This window comes from Peromyscus maniculatus, chromosome 16, assembly GCF_049852395.1.
Source record: "Peromyscus maniculatus bairdii isolate BWxNUB_F1_BW_parent chromosome 16, HU_Pman_BW_mat_3.1, whole genome shotgun sequence".
In the NCBI taxonomy this organism is placed as follows: domain Eukaryota; kingdom Metazoa; phylum Chordata; class Mammalia; order Rodentia; family Cricetidae; genus Peromyscus; species Peromyscus maniculatus.
In genome coordinates, this window is record NC_134867.1 from 55,322,318 (window position 1) to 55,335,668 (window position 13,351).

Consider the following 13,351-nt stretch of genomic DNA (forward strand, 5'->3'; position numbering starts at 1 on the left):
AACTGATTGGTTGTGTTTGTTTCTATGTACCTGCCACATACACACGCAGGAGTCAGAAAACGACTTTCAGGAAACAGTTCTCTCCTATCATGGGAGTTCAAGAGATGGAGCTCAGGTCGTCAGGCTGGTGACAAGCCCTGTACCCACTGGGCCATCTTGCCGCTCCCAGCTCTGTCTCTGAAGAACATAGGGCTTTCCAGTCAGCTTTGAACCTTTCTTTCTTCCTATAGGATGTAAGATGTCCCCAAACCTCCTAAGCTGTTCCATAATGCTGAGTCTCAAGTCTCCATTTTTTTTTTTCTGAGAATTATTAGTTCTGGATTAAGCAATACTCCAGATGTTTGTATTAAAAAGATAGTGGGTATCTATCATTCCATGGAGATCTGATAAGCTGCTTCTTGCTTAGTGCTGTTTCACATTTCCCCGGCATCCAGGAGGCATCCTGTCCAGATAGTCATCGTCTCTAGCTAGGCTTGGGCAGCCCAATGTGGTAGCCATAGGCTCTGGGACATGTCACAATTCCAGTGATGGCTACACTCCAGCTCACTGTTCCCTTATCAGCTTTTCAGAATGAGCTGATGGTCTTTACAGGCGGTGGTGGCACATGGCCTTTAATCCCAGTACCCGGGAGGCAGAGGGAGGTGGAGGCCAGCCTGGTCTACAAAGTGAGTTCTAGGACGGTTACACAGAGAAAACCTGTTTCAAAAAACCAAGGAAACATAAAAAAAAAACAAAAAACAAAAAAAGTGCACAGGGAATTCTTTTATGCTTAAGCTCCCACAGGGAATTCTTTTATGCTTAAGCTCACTCCGACTGGTTTTTGATATTGGGAGTCATAATCCTTACTTGCACTCTGTACATAGAAATACACATACGATGTGGGTATGAGTGCTGAGGCTTTTACATCCTCGAGGTGTGTGTGGCTGCACACAAACCTTGTAAATGGTTCAGACTCCAAGACTCTAGCTTCTTCCTTTTCCTTCCCCCTTACTTGACTGTCTTATCTGCAGAGGACAGAGGCTACCCCTCCCTCTTCCCCTCAAAGTCCTCTGGCATTTTCCTGGATGAGGAATCCTTCTTAAAGCAAATTGCACAGCACATTAACTGGTTTGGGTCAGTGGTTTATACTGCATTTCAATTACTCCACCTGTGTAACTCAGTCACACTTGTTCTATGTGTGACTGAGTAAAAGTGGCCAAAGTGGGAACTCTTGTGACAGCCTAGCTTGAGTAGGGCTGAGTGTCAACCTCCAGTCCCAGCACGGCATGATCAGACCTCCTGCACCATCAGCTATGAAAAACAAAACCAACCAACCATGAGCAACAGCAACTAGCCAAGGGAAGAGGCATATCCAAATTACTCAGGTGGGCAAATGCTATCTGTTATCAAGTGACAGAGGGACAGTGTGGAAGGGTGGCATGGGCTGGGGTAGCAGGGCCTTCACACCACTGTAAGAAGTTAGGGTGTATCTGAAGGGCAATGGAAAAGCAGTACAGGGATTCATTTAAGCAAGGGATGTGTCTAAAATAGATCCTCCTGGCTACTGTCCAGAAAATGTGAGGTACACGGAGCCAGCAGGATCGTCAGGAATGAACACTGGAAACGGTAGAGGAGGTGTGCACTTCAGATAGCAGGGGAGAAAAAACGGAAGCGTCTCACCATCATTATTTTTACCTTCTAAACAGCCAGTGCCAACAGCAAATCTGTGAATGAAGCTAACGTAAAGACCCTAAAACGCCAGGGAGGAACTTGCTTTGTGTTTCACAGGGCTCTGGACTCAGCACTTTAGGAAATACTTTAATCTAAAGCAGCCTGTTTCTCGCCTCTTCCTTTTGCACGAATCTGGGGAGCGCGATGGGCAAATGACTTTCAACAAGGTGGCCGTCAGTATGTGTGGGAACGTTCAGAGGGAACACCCACCCCTCCTTGTTTAACTTCAAATAAGCACCAAGGTGCTTCGCCAGTCAGTAGCACGTCTCGATTCTCAAATCTGCAACCGTCCTCTGCCCCGATAATCCGAGGCAAAATTCCTTGAGAATAACCCACTTCCTAAAATATATATATATGTATGCATGGGTTGCGTTTCCTCGTCCAAACGGGGCGCTCTGGGTTCCTTCCCGCCTCCGAGATGCTCAGGCCCGGATCGCTGAGCCCGCATTTCCCCCACCCCCCACCCCCCACCCCCCGCACGGCTGCCGCACGCGTTGCACGCGTCCCATAGCAGCTTTTGTGCGGAGCGTTCGCTTCCCGCGGCTTGGGACGCTCGGGCCCACGGCGACGGCGAAGCCTCCTCCATCCTCCCGGGGGTTTCTCCTCCAAGTCAATGCCCGCTTGAAAGTTCTCACAGGCACGCGCACCCCCGCCTCCGGGGCCGACGCCAGCCCACGGGGAAACAGACGCCGTGGAGGTTTCCTCCATTTGTTCTCTTCCCCCCCACCCCGCGCCCTGCACTTGGGGATTTTTTTCCCCCAAGAGCAGCGCCGATCGGCTGCACCCGCCGCCTCCCCCCAACCCCCGGAGGGGGAAAGTTCCTCCATCCGCGCCGCAGCGCTCGCTCCCGGGGCGTGGGACGCGGTCCCACTCCGGGCCCGGGCGACTCGGGCCGCTCTGGCCGGCGCCCGTCTCGATGGTCTGGCGCGGCCGTGGGGGGGCGGAGGGGGAGCGGCGGAGGCTCGCGCGGCCCGGCCGCCAGGGGGCGCGCTGGCCGGCGCCGCCGCCTCGGGAGTGCGCGGCCCGACCGCGTCCGCCATATTGGATGCCGCAGCCCGCCGCGGTCAGCGCTTCCTCCTGTGTCTTCGCCGGCGCGCTGCAGGTTCCCGCGGCCTAGGCGGCGGGGAGGCGACCGGCGGGAGCCCGAGGGAGGGAGAGAGGAAGGAGGGCGAAGAGAGCGGGGGCGGCGGGAGGGGGTGGGTGGAGTGGTGGAGAGCGGAGGGGACCGGGACCGGGACCGGAGCCGCCGCCGCCGCCGCCGCCGAGCGGGGCGGAGAAGCCGGAGCCGGCGCCGCGCCAGCCCCTCCCCCGCCGCCGACCCGCCCCGGCGGCCTCCGTCCTGCTCGCTGCGCCCGCCCCGCGGCCATGCCGGGGCCTCGCCGGCGCTGAGGAGCGTCGCCTGCTCGCCCCGCTCCGCGGCCGCCCGCCCGCCCGCCCGCCCGCCGGGGGGCCCCCGTCGCCCGCTTGCTCGCTCGCCCGCCTCTCTCCGCACGCAACGCGCCGGCCGCCGCCTCTTCCTTCGCCGGGCCCCGGGCCTCTGCGCAGACAACATGGAGGCCGTGAAGACCTTCAACAGCGAGGTTCGTACCGCAGCCCCGGCCTCCCCGCCAGGCCCGGCCCCGGGGCTCGCGTGCCCGAGCCAGGGGCGCGGGGCCGCAGTCGTCCCCCCACCTCCTCCGCTCGCCCGCCCGCTCGCCCGCACCCCCGGGTGGGGCGACGGCGGCCGGGTGGCCGTGGAGGGGGAGGGGAACGGCCCGCGCCCCTCCCCGGGGCCGGGCAGGGCTTGGGGGAGGGCTGGGGGGAGGGCTTGGGGGAGGGCAAGGGGGAGGGTCGGAGGCCGGGCGGGCGGCGGCGGCCGCGCCAGGCTCCCCCCGCCCGCCCCGGTGGGTTCCACCGAAGCCTGGTCCGCCCGCCCGCCCCGCGGCCCCTGCAAGGGTCTGAGCTGTTGCAGGACATCACTCCGCAGGTCCTCCCGGGCGATTGGAGGAGGCTGACACACGGATGCGAGGCCTTGGAGAGGACCCACGGGGTGGTGATCCGAAGTCACGTTACACGTAGTGTTTATTATTGAGGTTCTGTTGACTAGGTAACTTGCCAGCCAGGGACTTGGCTAATTGGATGGTTGGTAGGGAGGCAACATTATTCTGTGATTTCTCTCTCTCTCCTCTCTCTCTTCCCCCTCCTCCTCTCTCCCTCCCCCTCTCCCTGTCTTTCCCTCCCTCCCTCCCTCTCTTATCCCCCCTCCCTCCCTCCTTTTCCCTATTTCTACTTGTCCTTCTGATCATCAGTTAGGGAGAAAGACACAAATATTAGGGAGACATTGTGCACCCGGGAGAAAAGAAGCTGGAAGGATCTTGCCACGGGCTCATTCACGTGTCAAGTTAAACAGTTTTTTTTTTTTTTTTTAAAGGCAGGTGTCCGATTTTTTCACTGTTAGCTGAATTTACTGATTGGTTTCAAAAAAACCAAATTTTTAACGATTAATATCACTAGGATCTAATTCGAACATAAAATGTATGAAGCAAATACCAGCTCAGTCAGCATTATCCTTGTAGTCTTGTACCTCTTAGAAAAATATTTAAATGTATGCTAACTAATTAGCATAGTTTTCAGAACTTTTGATTTGGAAGTGCTAACACTTTACTTAAGTAATATGACTATTATTGTCTTCAGTACATGGTCTTTTAAAATAGCATTTATGGATGTCCAAATGGGACGGTGCTTTTAAATGCTTTTCTGCAATTTCATCTTAAAAGTTAAAGTTCATGCCACTTTAATTATGCATATTAATTTAAGTAGTGGTGAACTTCCTGATAATGAGAGCAATGCATTTGGGAAGCATGTGAATTTATAACTGATAATATGGTCAGATATTCCCTTATATAAAATTTAACTCTCTCACCCCATGATCTGTTTAGAATATGGAATAAAAGGAATTTAGTGATACACTAATTAACTATTTTTAATATTTTGTAACTGTATAGAAAAACAGCCATGTGGCTTTTTTATTAGCTGCATATAGCACTAAGATTTAAGTTCTCTAGTTAACAAAAATCTCCCTTCTTAGTGGGGTCTGGTGATTCACACCTTTGATCTCAGCACTGAGGCAGGGGTAGGTGGATCTCTGAGTTCAAGGCCAGCCTGGTCTACAGAGTGAGTTTCAGGACAGCCAGAGCTATAATATAGAGACCTTCTCTCAGAACAAAACAAAATCTCCCTTCTTTTCTCTTATTTCCAAGGTCCTGGATTGAACCCTCTTCCATTATGGTGAATTTCCCTCGTTGTTTAGGAGATGGCCAGTGTGTCTTCCCTCTGCCCCAGGGGTTTTCCAGCAGATCCCTGCAGTGATAGGTGTAAATAAGTGGGAGTGCTTGAGGCACAGTAGAGCAGTGTGGAGGAGGAAGGGGCTTTCCCTTTTAGTTGGAAGGATAAGGGGCCTGATGGTTGCACATCTGCTTGGGTGTGCTACCTCTTTTCTTCTGTTGTGTTACGAGAGCAGGGTTTGAGATCCAATTTTAGTGTGTAGCATTCCTCCACTCCTGTCTTTTCCCCTAAGAATTTCAAACAACTTAAACCTTTACCTTTCTGTCTTAATGTGATGTAAACTTTTAAAGTGATTTAAAATGGGGTTAACTTAAAAATACAGGATGGACTCAGTTGAGGAAGATAAATACATTTAGGGAAGATCCAGAACCTCCCTCAGACTGGAAATTGAAGTACGGCCCTTTACATGCTGTTAGGGCTCTTACTACTGAGTTATAATACCCCAGTCCTCTTTTGTTTTGAGAGAAGTCCTTCCTTAGGTTGCCTGGGCTGGAAACACCTGAGCTCACTCTAGTCCAGATAGGACTTGTATTTGTTATGGGATCCCCTTCCTCAGCTTCTGTAGGAGCCTGCACTAGGCTTGGCCCTCTGTACTTGTGTTTAAGCACAAAGTGCATAGCCTTGTTAATTTAGAAAAGAAGAAGTGATGATAATATTGTGCATATGTGGCTGCTGTAGTGCGTGCTTTGCTATTGGAAGCGAGCACTGGAGCAGCTCATTCATTACTGTTCTAGTAAGTCATGGGAGGAAATCGTGTTTTCAAGTGCTTACAGGGAATTTGGCTTTTAAGACATCAAAATTTAGCTCATGGCAATAATAGCTGTCATTAGTATTGTTGAGACAGGGTCTTGCTGTAGGTTCAGCTTCCTGAGTGCTGGGATTACAGGTGTGTGGCACCACACTCTTGGTTAGCTCAAAGAGTTATCAGTACTGTTGGTTAGCAAGACATTTTTTTAACCTTCAAATGCTTAAAATATGAAAATTGGGTGTCTTGACACATACTAGTAATTCCAGCACTTGGGAGGTTGAGACAGGAGGGTTGCTTTGAGTTTGAGGCTGGCCTGGGCTACATACTTTGTTCTAGGACAGACTGAACCATATTGTACAACCTGTCTAATAAAACAAAAACAAAATAAACAGATGTAGCTAGAGTTTTCCTGGTCCTGCCTGGCCCACAGTCAGGACAAATCTCTCTCACCCGTCAGTCCCACAGCCGCTCAGACCCAACCGAGTAAACACAGAGACTTATATTACTTATAAACTGTATGGCTGTGGCAGGCTTCTTGCTAACTGTTCTTATAGCTTAAATCAACCCATTTCTATTAATCTGTAAGTTGCCATGTGGCTCGTGGCTCACGGGTATCTTAACATCTTCTCATGGCGGTGGCTGGCAGTGCTTCTCTGCCTCAGCCTTCCACTTCCCAGAATTCTCTTCTCTGCTTGTCCCGCCTATACTTCCTGCCTGGCTACTGGCCAATCAGCATTTTATTTATACAGAGTGATATCCACAGCAAACATGTTTAAAATATAAAATGCTTAACAAAGGCTTGCTAATTCTTAGGCTTTAAAGACTGAACTACCCAGTCTTATTTCCTGTTTATCTTGGAAATAAGATGCTAGAGATTGTGAAGCTAAGAATACAGTCTTTTATAATTAGTCTGCAAAATGTGAAAAAATTTTATTCTGAGTCATCATCTCCTATCAACTTCCTCCTATCATAATTTCTCAAAGGATTTCTCTGTCCTTCACCACTGTACTAAATATACTCTATTAGGAGATCCTTTGTTCAAAAATTTTGTGGTAAATTCCTCTTCATTACCATGAGTTGAGTGAGAGGTAATCCCAGGGCCAGTACGTATTGTCAGTCCTGATCCAGTGAGAGAAAGTTGTCCTTACTTTGAAGACTTCCCTGAGAATGGAATCTTGAGTGGAGTAGCTGAACTGAATGATTACTCACTACCAGGTACTAGAGTTGCTGCTGTTCCAGGTGGTCACTTCTTACAGAGACTTGGAGTCTTCGTCCAGTGAGAAGGACAGCTTAACTGTGTGGACCAGATTGGGGATGCCTTGAGTGTTTCTTGGTAGCATCTTCATGGGAGCTGCTGTCCATGCTCTGCACCTAGAGATTGCATGGAGGCTGTTCTAATAGAGCCCTTCTTTTTCTCTTGTGCCTTGTTTTTGAAAAGTGAAAGGAAAGAGAATGGCTTTACATGATACCTTCTTTAGAAAATTTCAGTGCAATCGGAGAAGAAATCTTAAAACACACTTTAATGTAATCCATGAAAAGTGTAAGAGTGGATTAGCAGTGGTTATGTCTGGATAAAACCAGAGGAGGTGAATTTTACTTGGGTATATTAGGCTCATTTAAGAACTTAAAGGTTACAGGATTACATGTGTGTGGCACCACACTCTTGGCTAGGTCAAAGAATTATCAGTACTGTTTGTTAGCAAGACATTTTTTAACCTTCAAATGCTTAAAATATGAACGTTGGGTGTCCTGACACACACACACTAGAAATTCCAGCACCTAGGAGGTTGAGGCAGGGGAAGTGCTCTGAATTTAAGGGTGGCTGCATACTTTGTTCTAGGCCAGATTGAGCCATATTGTTCACCCCTCAGAAAAATTAACAGTAAGTCTTTAACATAATAGAATCTGCTTCAGCAGTGATTTTCTGTATGTTGCTCTTCTAGCTGCTTATGTTAGTGAAGACTACTTGCCCCATGATATATTTCTTTTTTCTTGTTCTGAGTGAGTTGAGTGGAAGGTAGGGTGGGGTCTATGGTTTTAAGATGCTAGAAAATTAATTGCAATTTAATTCTTAGATTTACTCAGTTGCTAAATTCTGGCGAGATTCTTTATCATCTTTCTAAGAATTGACCAGTCTGTTTTTGGGATAGAGTCTTGGGATACAGGGTAGTCCTCGCTTCCCTGGACCAATTTGTAGAGGAGGCCAGTCTAGAATTTGGAACAGTCCTCTTGTTTCTGCCTCCCCAGTGTTTGAAGTGAGATTATAGGCACGTGCCAGCATACCTGGTCCTGGTTATCTTTTTTTTTTTTTTTTTTTGGAGCTGAGGATCAAACCCAGGGCCTACTGAGCTAAATCCCCAACCTCTGGTTATCATTGTTAAGGTACCTAAGTCTGTAGGTATCAGAGACTTGGCATCCCTTGGTTTGGATAGCTCACTCTGAGCCATTCTAAGATACACACTTTCTAGACCCACTCTAATACCCAGTACATTTTCATAGTTTACATTTTCCGTCACTTCCAGTTTTGTATTCTGGGTGGGCAGTTTGTATAACTATCGAACTTATAGGCCCATCAATATCTAGTAGTAGCCACAAGGGAAATGAAAAAGGTAGAATAACATGCTAACTTTGTTTTTAGTTTGTGTGATTTTGCTTTAGCTGTGGCTCAGGGAGAACACTTTGGGGAAGCATTTGTAAAACATTTCTCTTTGATTTTCATCTTTCAGGGATGTGTCACTCTTTTCTCTGTTGTTTTGTTTTGTAGGGGAAGTTGGGTTAATTGTATCAGGCTGTAATTTTTCTTTCTATGAAAATGATTTAAAGATGGTTTTAAATTAAGTCTTTTAAACTTAGGATGCCTTTACTAACACTACCCTCCTTTCCACCCCAGTTGTTTAGATCAGTGCTTTTATCTTTGTACTGTTGATATTTGGGGCTGTGTGATTATTTATTGTGAGGAGTAATCTTGTCAAGTGTAGGTCATTTAGCAGCATTGTAGCTCTTACACACTAGGTGCTGGGTAGCACCCTCCCTGTTGGGGGCATCTATTCTCTCTTTAGGTGTTACCAGTTATCCCTTAAGGGAGGAGTAACATAATCTCGGTTGAGAATCATGGATTTAGGTCTCATTAAATAGTCTTAAAGCATTTTGTACTTTTTCTCCTAATGATGACTCTACTTTTAAGTTCTTAGTCTTTACCTGGGTTACAAGCTCAGTGAGAACAGTGATGGTGTTGCTTTAGATCCTTGGCACACTGCTCGGCATTTAGAATATAGTGTAGAGCCCACATGAGCATGTCTCAAGTAAATAAGGGGATGGTGATTTACTAGGTGACTGATGGTAGCTAATGTTTCTGCACACGTGGTTTTAAAAAACAGAAATGATTTTATTTTTTAACTTGGATATTCTTTTAGTGGGAAGAATCTTTGACTAATTAAATACAGTTACATTGTTGAGGATCTAGTTTGCCTCCTAAGCATTGCTTTAAAGGTAAATTTTAGGGCATTGTAGAAATAGAGATTAGGTGAAAAATTTTAAGTCAGAACTCTTACTCTGTTTTTAATTTTCACTTGAGTATGGGGAGTGGGCAGGACTTCTCCATTGAGGATTCCAGTTAGGACATACCAGAGTTTTATGTTGGATAGTAATTGTGTTCCAGCCTGTTTTGGATATAGTGTTTTGAAATGATTATACAGTTATTGTTTTTTTTTCTTACAGTAATAAAAATTTAGACTACAATAGTGATTCAGATTGAATAGATTTTGATATTACATGATTTGAATGTATATAATCTCAACCATTCAAGATTACACAAAAATTATCACTATTGAAATCTATTTCATGTATTATTAAACCATGGTATTGTAGACTAGTATTAAGTTTGTTAGAGTAATTCTGTTGACATTTAAGGGACTTATGTATCTCCACTCTCCTGAACAGTCTGTTTTAATGATCATTTGCTGTAGATAATTTAGAGTTAGTGATGATTTTATTACTTCTATATGAAATTTCAGATATCTCTTTCTAGGGCCAGATTTGCTGTTAATGGACAGTCTCTGATTCAGTGGTATTACAAAAATGTGATCACCCATGACCTTGAACTTCAGCTGGCTGAGCTCAAACTCTTCAGTGAGCTCATTTTGTCTGTTTTTGTTTTCTCAACATCTTTCTCTACTCCTTTCTCTCAGGATTGTGCCTCTCCTCCTGCTTGTACAGACTGCTTTTCCAGCAGCATGGACACAAGAAGCATAGTAAGATGATTATAACCCACATAAGGCAGGCTCTGGGAAATGCTAGGTGTGACTTGGTAGTGAAATTCTGTATTGTATGGGTAGTACTTGGGAAGCAAGTGGAGTTTGCTGCTTAAAATATATTAGTAATCTTAAAAAGAGCATATAGGGAATACAACTTAATTGTTTTATAAGAAATGTTGGAATTTCTTTAAAAATGGGGAAGGAAAACTTACTGGTCTCAATAGCATGTCATAAATTTGCATTAAATTTACTTGCATTCTATATTACATAATTTCACTACATTCTTGATAACATTTTAATTAATATGAATTACTTATAGACCTCATAATTTAAGGGTTGAAAATAAATTAACGACGTATTCTATAGGAGTGGAGAAACAAAAACTAAATCCAATTTTAGATTTTTTTACTAGAGGAGTTAGTTATTGTACAGATGTCTCGGAAGTCAGGGCTGGCGAGCAGTGTTTGTAGCCTGAGTGCTTACACAGTCTGTGTCAAACTTGATGTTGAACATGATATTTTGCTGTGATTCAGATTTTATGCACTCATTTCATCTTTATAATTCTGCATTATAAGAACTGATAAGACTAAAGACGTAGGAATGAGTTGGTAGGTGTACCCACTGTGGGTCAAGAAATACCTCGACTGATATTACATTATTTATTAAGAGTGAAGACTAGATTGCTTATGTTTCCAACATACAGTTATGACAGATAAGCAGATGTGTATTTTAAATCTGCAACTTAAATTATTTATCATTTATTGTGTTTTTTGAGACAGGGTTTCTCTGTGTAGTCCTGGCTGTCCTGGAACTCACAGAGATCCAGCTGTCCCTGTCTCACAAGTGTTGGCTTATTTGTCACTTTCATAGGTTGATTGGAGAGGCCTAGGATTTCCCGTCGTTAATTTAATTCTTAGTGAATGCTTATCATATACCAGGCAATTTCTTATCTTAGACACAGCGATAAATGAGGCAGGCACAGAACACCTACCCTCAGAGGGCATGCTCTTGCAACCTGTCTTTCCTCAGCCTCTGCAGAGCCAAGCAGGCCCTCTAGTTCCTGTATTATTCCCTGCAATGGCAGGCTGCTGGGATCCTGCTCTTCAGGTCCAGGTCTGCTGACTAGTCCAAATATTTGCCTCACAGAGCCAGGTTGCTCTGCTTGTGTGGTGCTCACAGTAGACCGAACCTGTTTTCCCAACGGTGGGAAATAGGACAGTGCTGTTGAATTTTATTTGAAAATTCGTGACATACTAAAGAAATCCTTCCTTTGTTCTTTTAGAATCACAACTATTTCCTGCAAGATTCATCTTGAAGGGTTCTTTCTTCTGTCATTGAGAGAGTTACTCCATGTGTAACTTGTGTTAAGTGGTGACAAAAGCTTACGTTTTAGAAAAGTAATAGAATTTTACTTAAAATCTTTTGTTTGATCTAAGTATTGGGGAAATTGGTACCTCTGAATTTGGGGTGTTCCTTGGAGCTCGTTTCCTTCCTTACCACTAAAGTACAAAACAGTTGAAGTCCTACAACCCAGGCAGGAGTGTAGAGATCTCCACATGGTGAGACTGGAAAGGTTGTCCCAAACTGGCTTAATGGCTTTCTTTAAGTCAGTAATGGTTTTTATGCCATAAAGTTGCACAGTGTTTGAATTCATCAGAGTAGTTCAATTATTCAGATAAAACTCCTCTCCCATAAGTTTTTATTTGGTTCTGTAGACTAACTATATTGTTTAGGGAATAATAAGAGAAAAGTCAGCACATGTTGAATACAAACAGCTCTTCCTGGATATTTTTGATTTGTGGTTGGTTGAACTCACTAATGCAGAAGCCACAGATATGGAGGGCCATTTGTGTTTATTGTTTTAAATTCTTCCTCCCAAACAGTTGCCATGTTTCAGCCACTCTTTAGGAGAGCTATGTGAAAGGTTGGGTGGGTGCTATTCTGTTTGCAAATGGGGGAACTGAGGTTGACCATTGTGATTTTTACCATAGAAATGCACTTTGTAGGTATTAGATAGGAGCAGAAAGGTGTGATTTAGCCCTGTACTGATTTTCTTGCCCTTTGTGGGTTGTTTCTTGTTTGTTTGTTTTAATTTTTAATGATGTAAACAAAAATATACCTAAATGTGAAGCTTCTCGGAAAACCATTTGTTCTTCCCTGTCTTGTATCATTTCTCAAACTTGACCACGGCCTCCTTTCTGCCTAGTCTGGTGTTTCAGAGCTGGATCTCTAAAGACATCCTTGTTGACAACAGTTTTGTCCAAGGGGATATCCACAGAGTACCTTGTGGGCATGAGGTGATTGTAGTTATAAACTTTCAGAAAGGACTTTTGTGAATCTTTGATCTTTTGGAAATTTTCTTTTTGGTGGCAGCTGTCACTTTTTGAGGATAACAGTCAATTGCAGCCACCAGGGCATGTCTGTAAGGGTGATCTGAAGTGTCATCATCACTGTTCTTTATGGTTATGGCTCTTTGTCTGGAGTAGCGTCCAGCCAGGACCAGCACCGCTGTCCCAGGTTTCATGAACTTGCTCATTTCTGCAGAAAAGAAAGACAAGGAGCAGCTCAGAAATTTGTAGATCAAAAGCTCAGGAGCCAACTAAAACAAGTGACCCAGGTCTAAAGTCCTTGATGCCCATTAGACCACACTGCCTTTAGGCTCTACTTGAACCAGAGGTGTCCAGCAGCCCTACCTGGGGACATGATGGTGGGGAGATTGTAAGACCTTCCAGTCTTCTTCCTTGCCTTTTGTAAAGGTGTGACCCATTGATTAATTTTTTTTAGTAACAATTGTCATCACGTCCAAATATGGTAGCTTTCATTTTTTAAAAAATTATTTGAAACATACTTGGTAGAAAAGTTGCAAAAGAAGAAATTTTTAGGTGCAAACTTCATCCAGATCCTTTTAAAGAAAAGATTTGTTTTATTATTTTATGTCTGAGCCCTTTGCTTGTATGTATGTATGTGCATCAAGTGGGTGCCTGACAGAAGTCAGAACAGAGTGTCAGATCCCCTGGGACTGGAGTAAGAGATGGCTGTGAGACATTGTGTGGGTGCTGAGGATTGAACCTGAGTCCTCTGCAAGAGGACTGCTGAGCCATCTCTCCAGCCCCAGATTCTTAGTGTTAAACACATTGGCTTGCTTGCTTTCTCTTTATGATACATGAACACAAACTTTTTCCTGAATATTTTGAGAGTAAATTCCAGTTCAAGTTGCCAGTTACTTCTGAATAACAGTTTGTTTATTTTTTTAAAGGATATTTGTTTAATGATAATACAATGTTATCCTTTGGGAGATTAACATTGATAGAATTAC

General features: G+C 44.9%; 1 protein-coding gene across 3 annotated transcripts in view; it reads left to right on the forward strand.

Annotated features, from left to right (window-relative positions):
• The first annotated feature begins 3,532 nt into the window (after positions 1-3,532).
• Positions 3,533-13,351, forward strand: part of Scaf8 (SR-related CTD associated factor 8) — an 82,971-nt gene continuing 73,152 nt past the window's right edge. The window contains exons 1-2 of one of the 3 annotated variants that reach the window (XM_076552844.1): positions 3,544-3,796; positions 9,970-10,032. In XM_076552844.1, the coding sequence (XP_076408959.1) occupies positions 10,015-10,032 (18 nt within the window). In that variant the 5' untranslated portion in view covers positions 3,544-3,796; positions 9,970-10,014. Of the gene's footprint in view, positions 3,797-9,969; positions 10,033-13,351 lie in introns of all 3 variants that reach the window. The other 2 variants (XM_076552845.1, XM_042262352.2) reach the window with 2 other exon arrangements.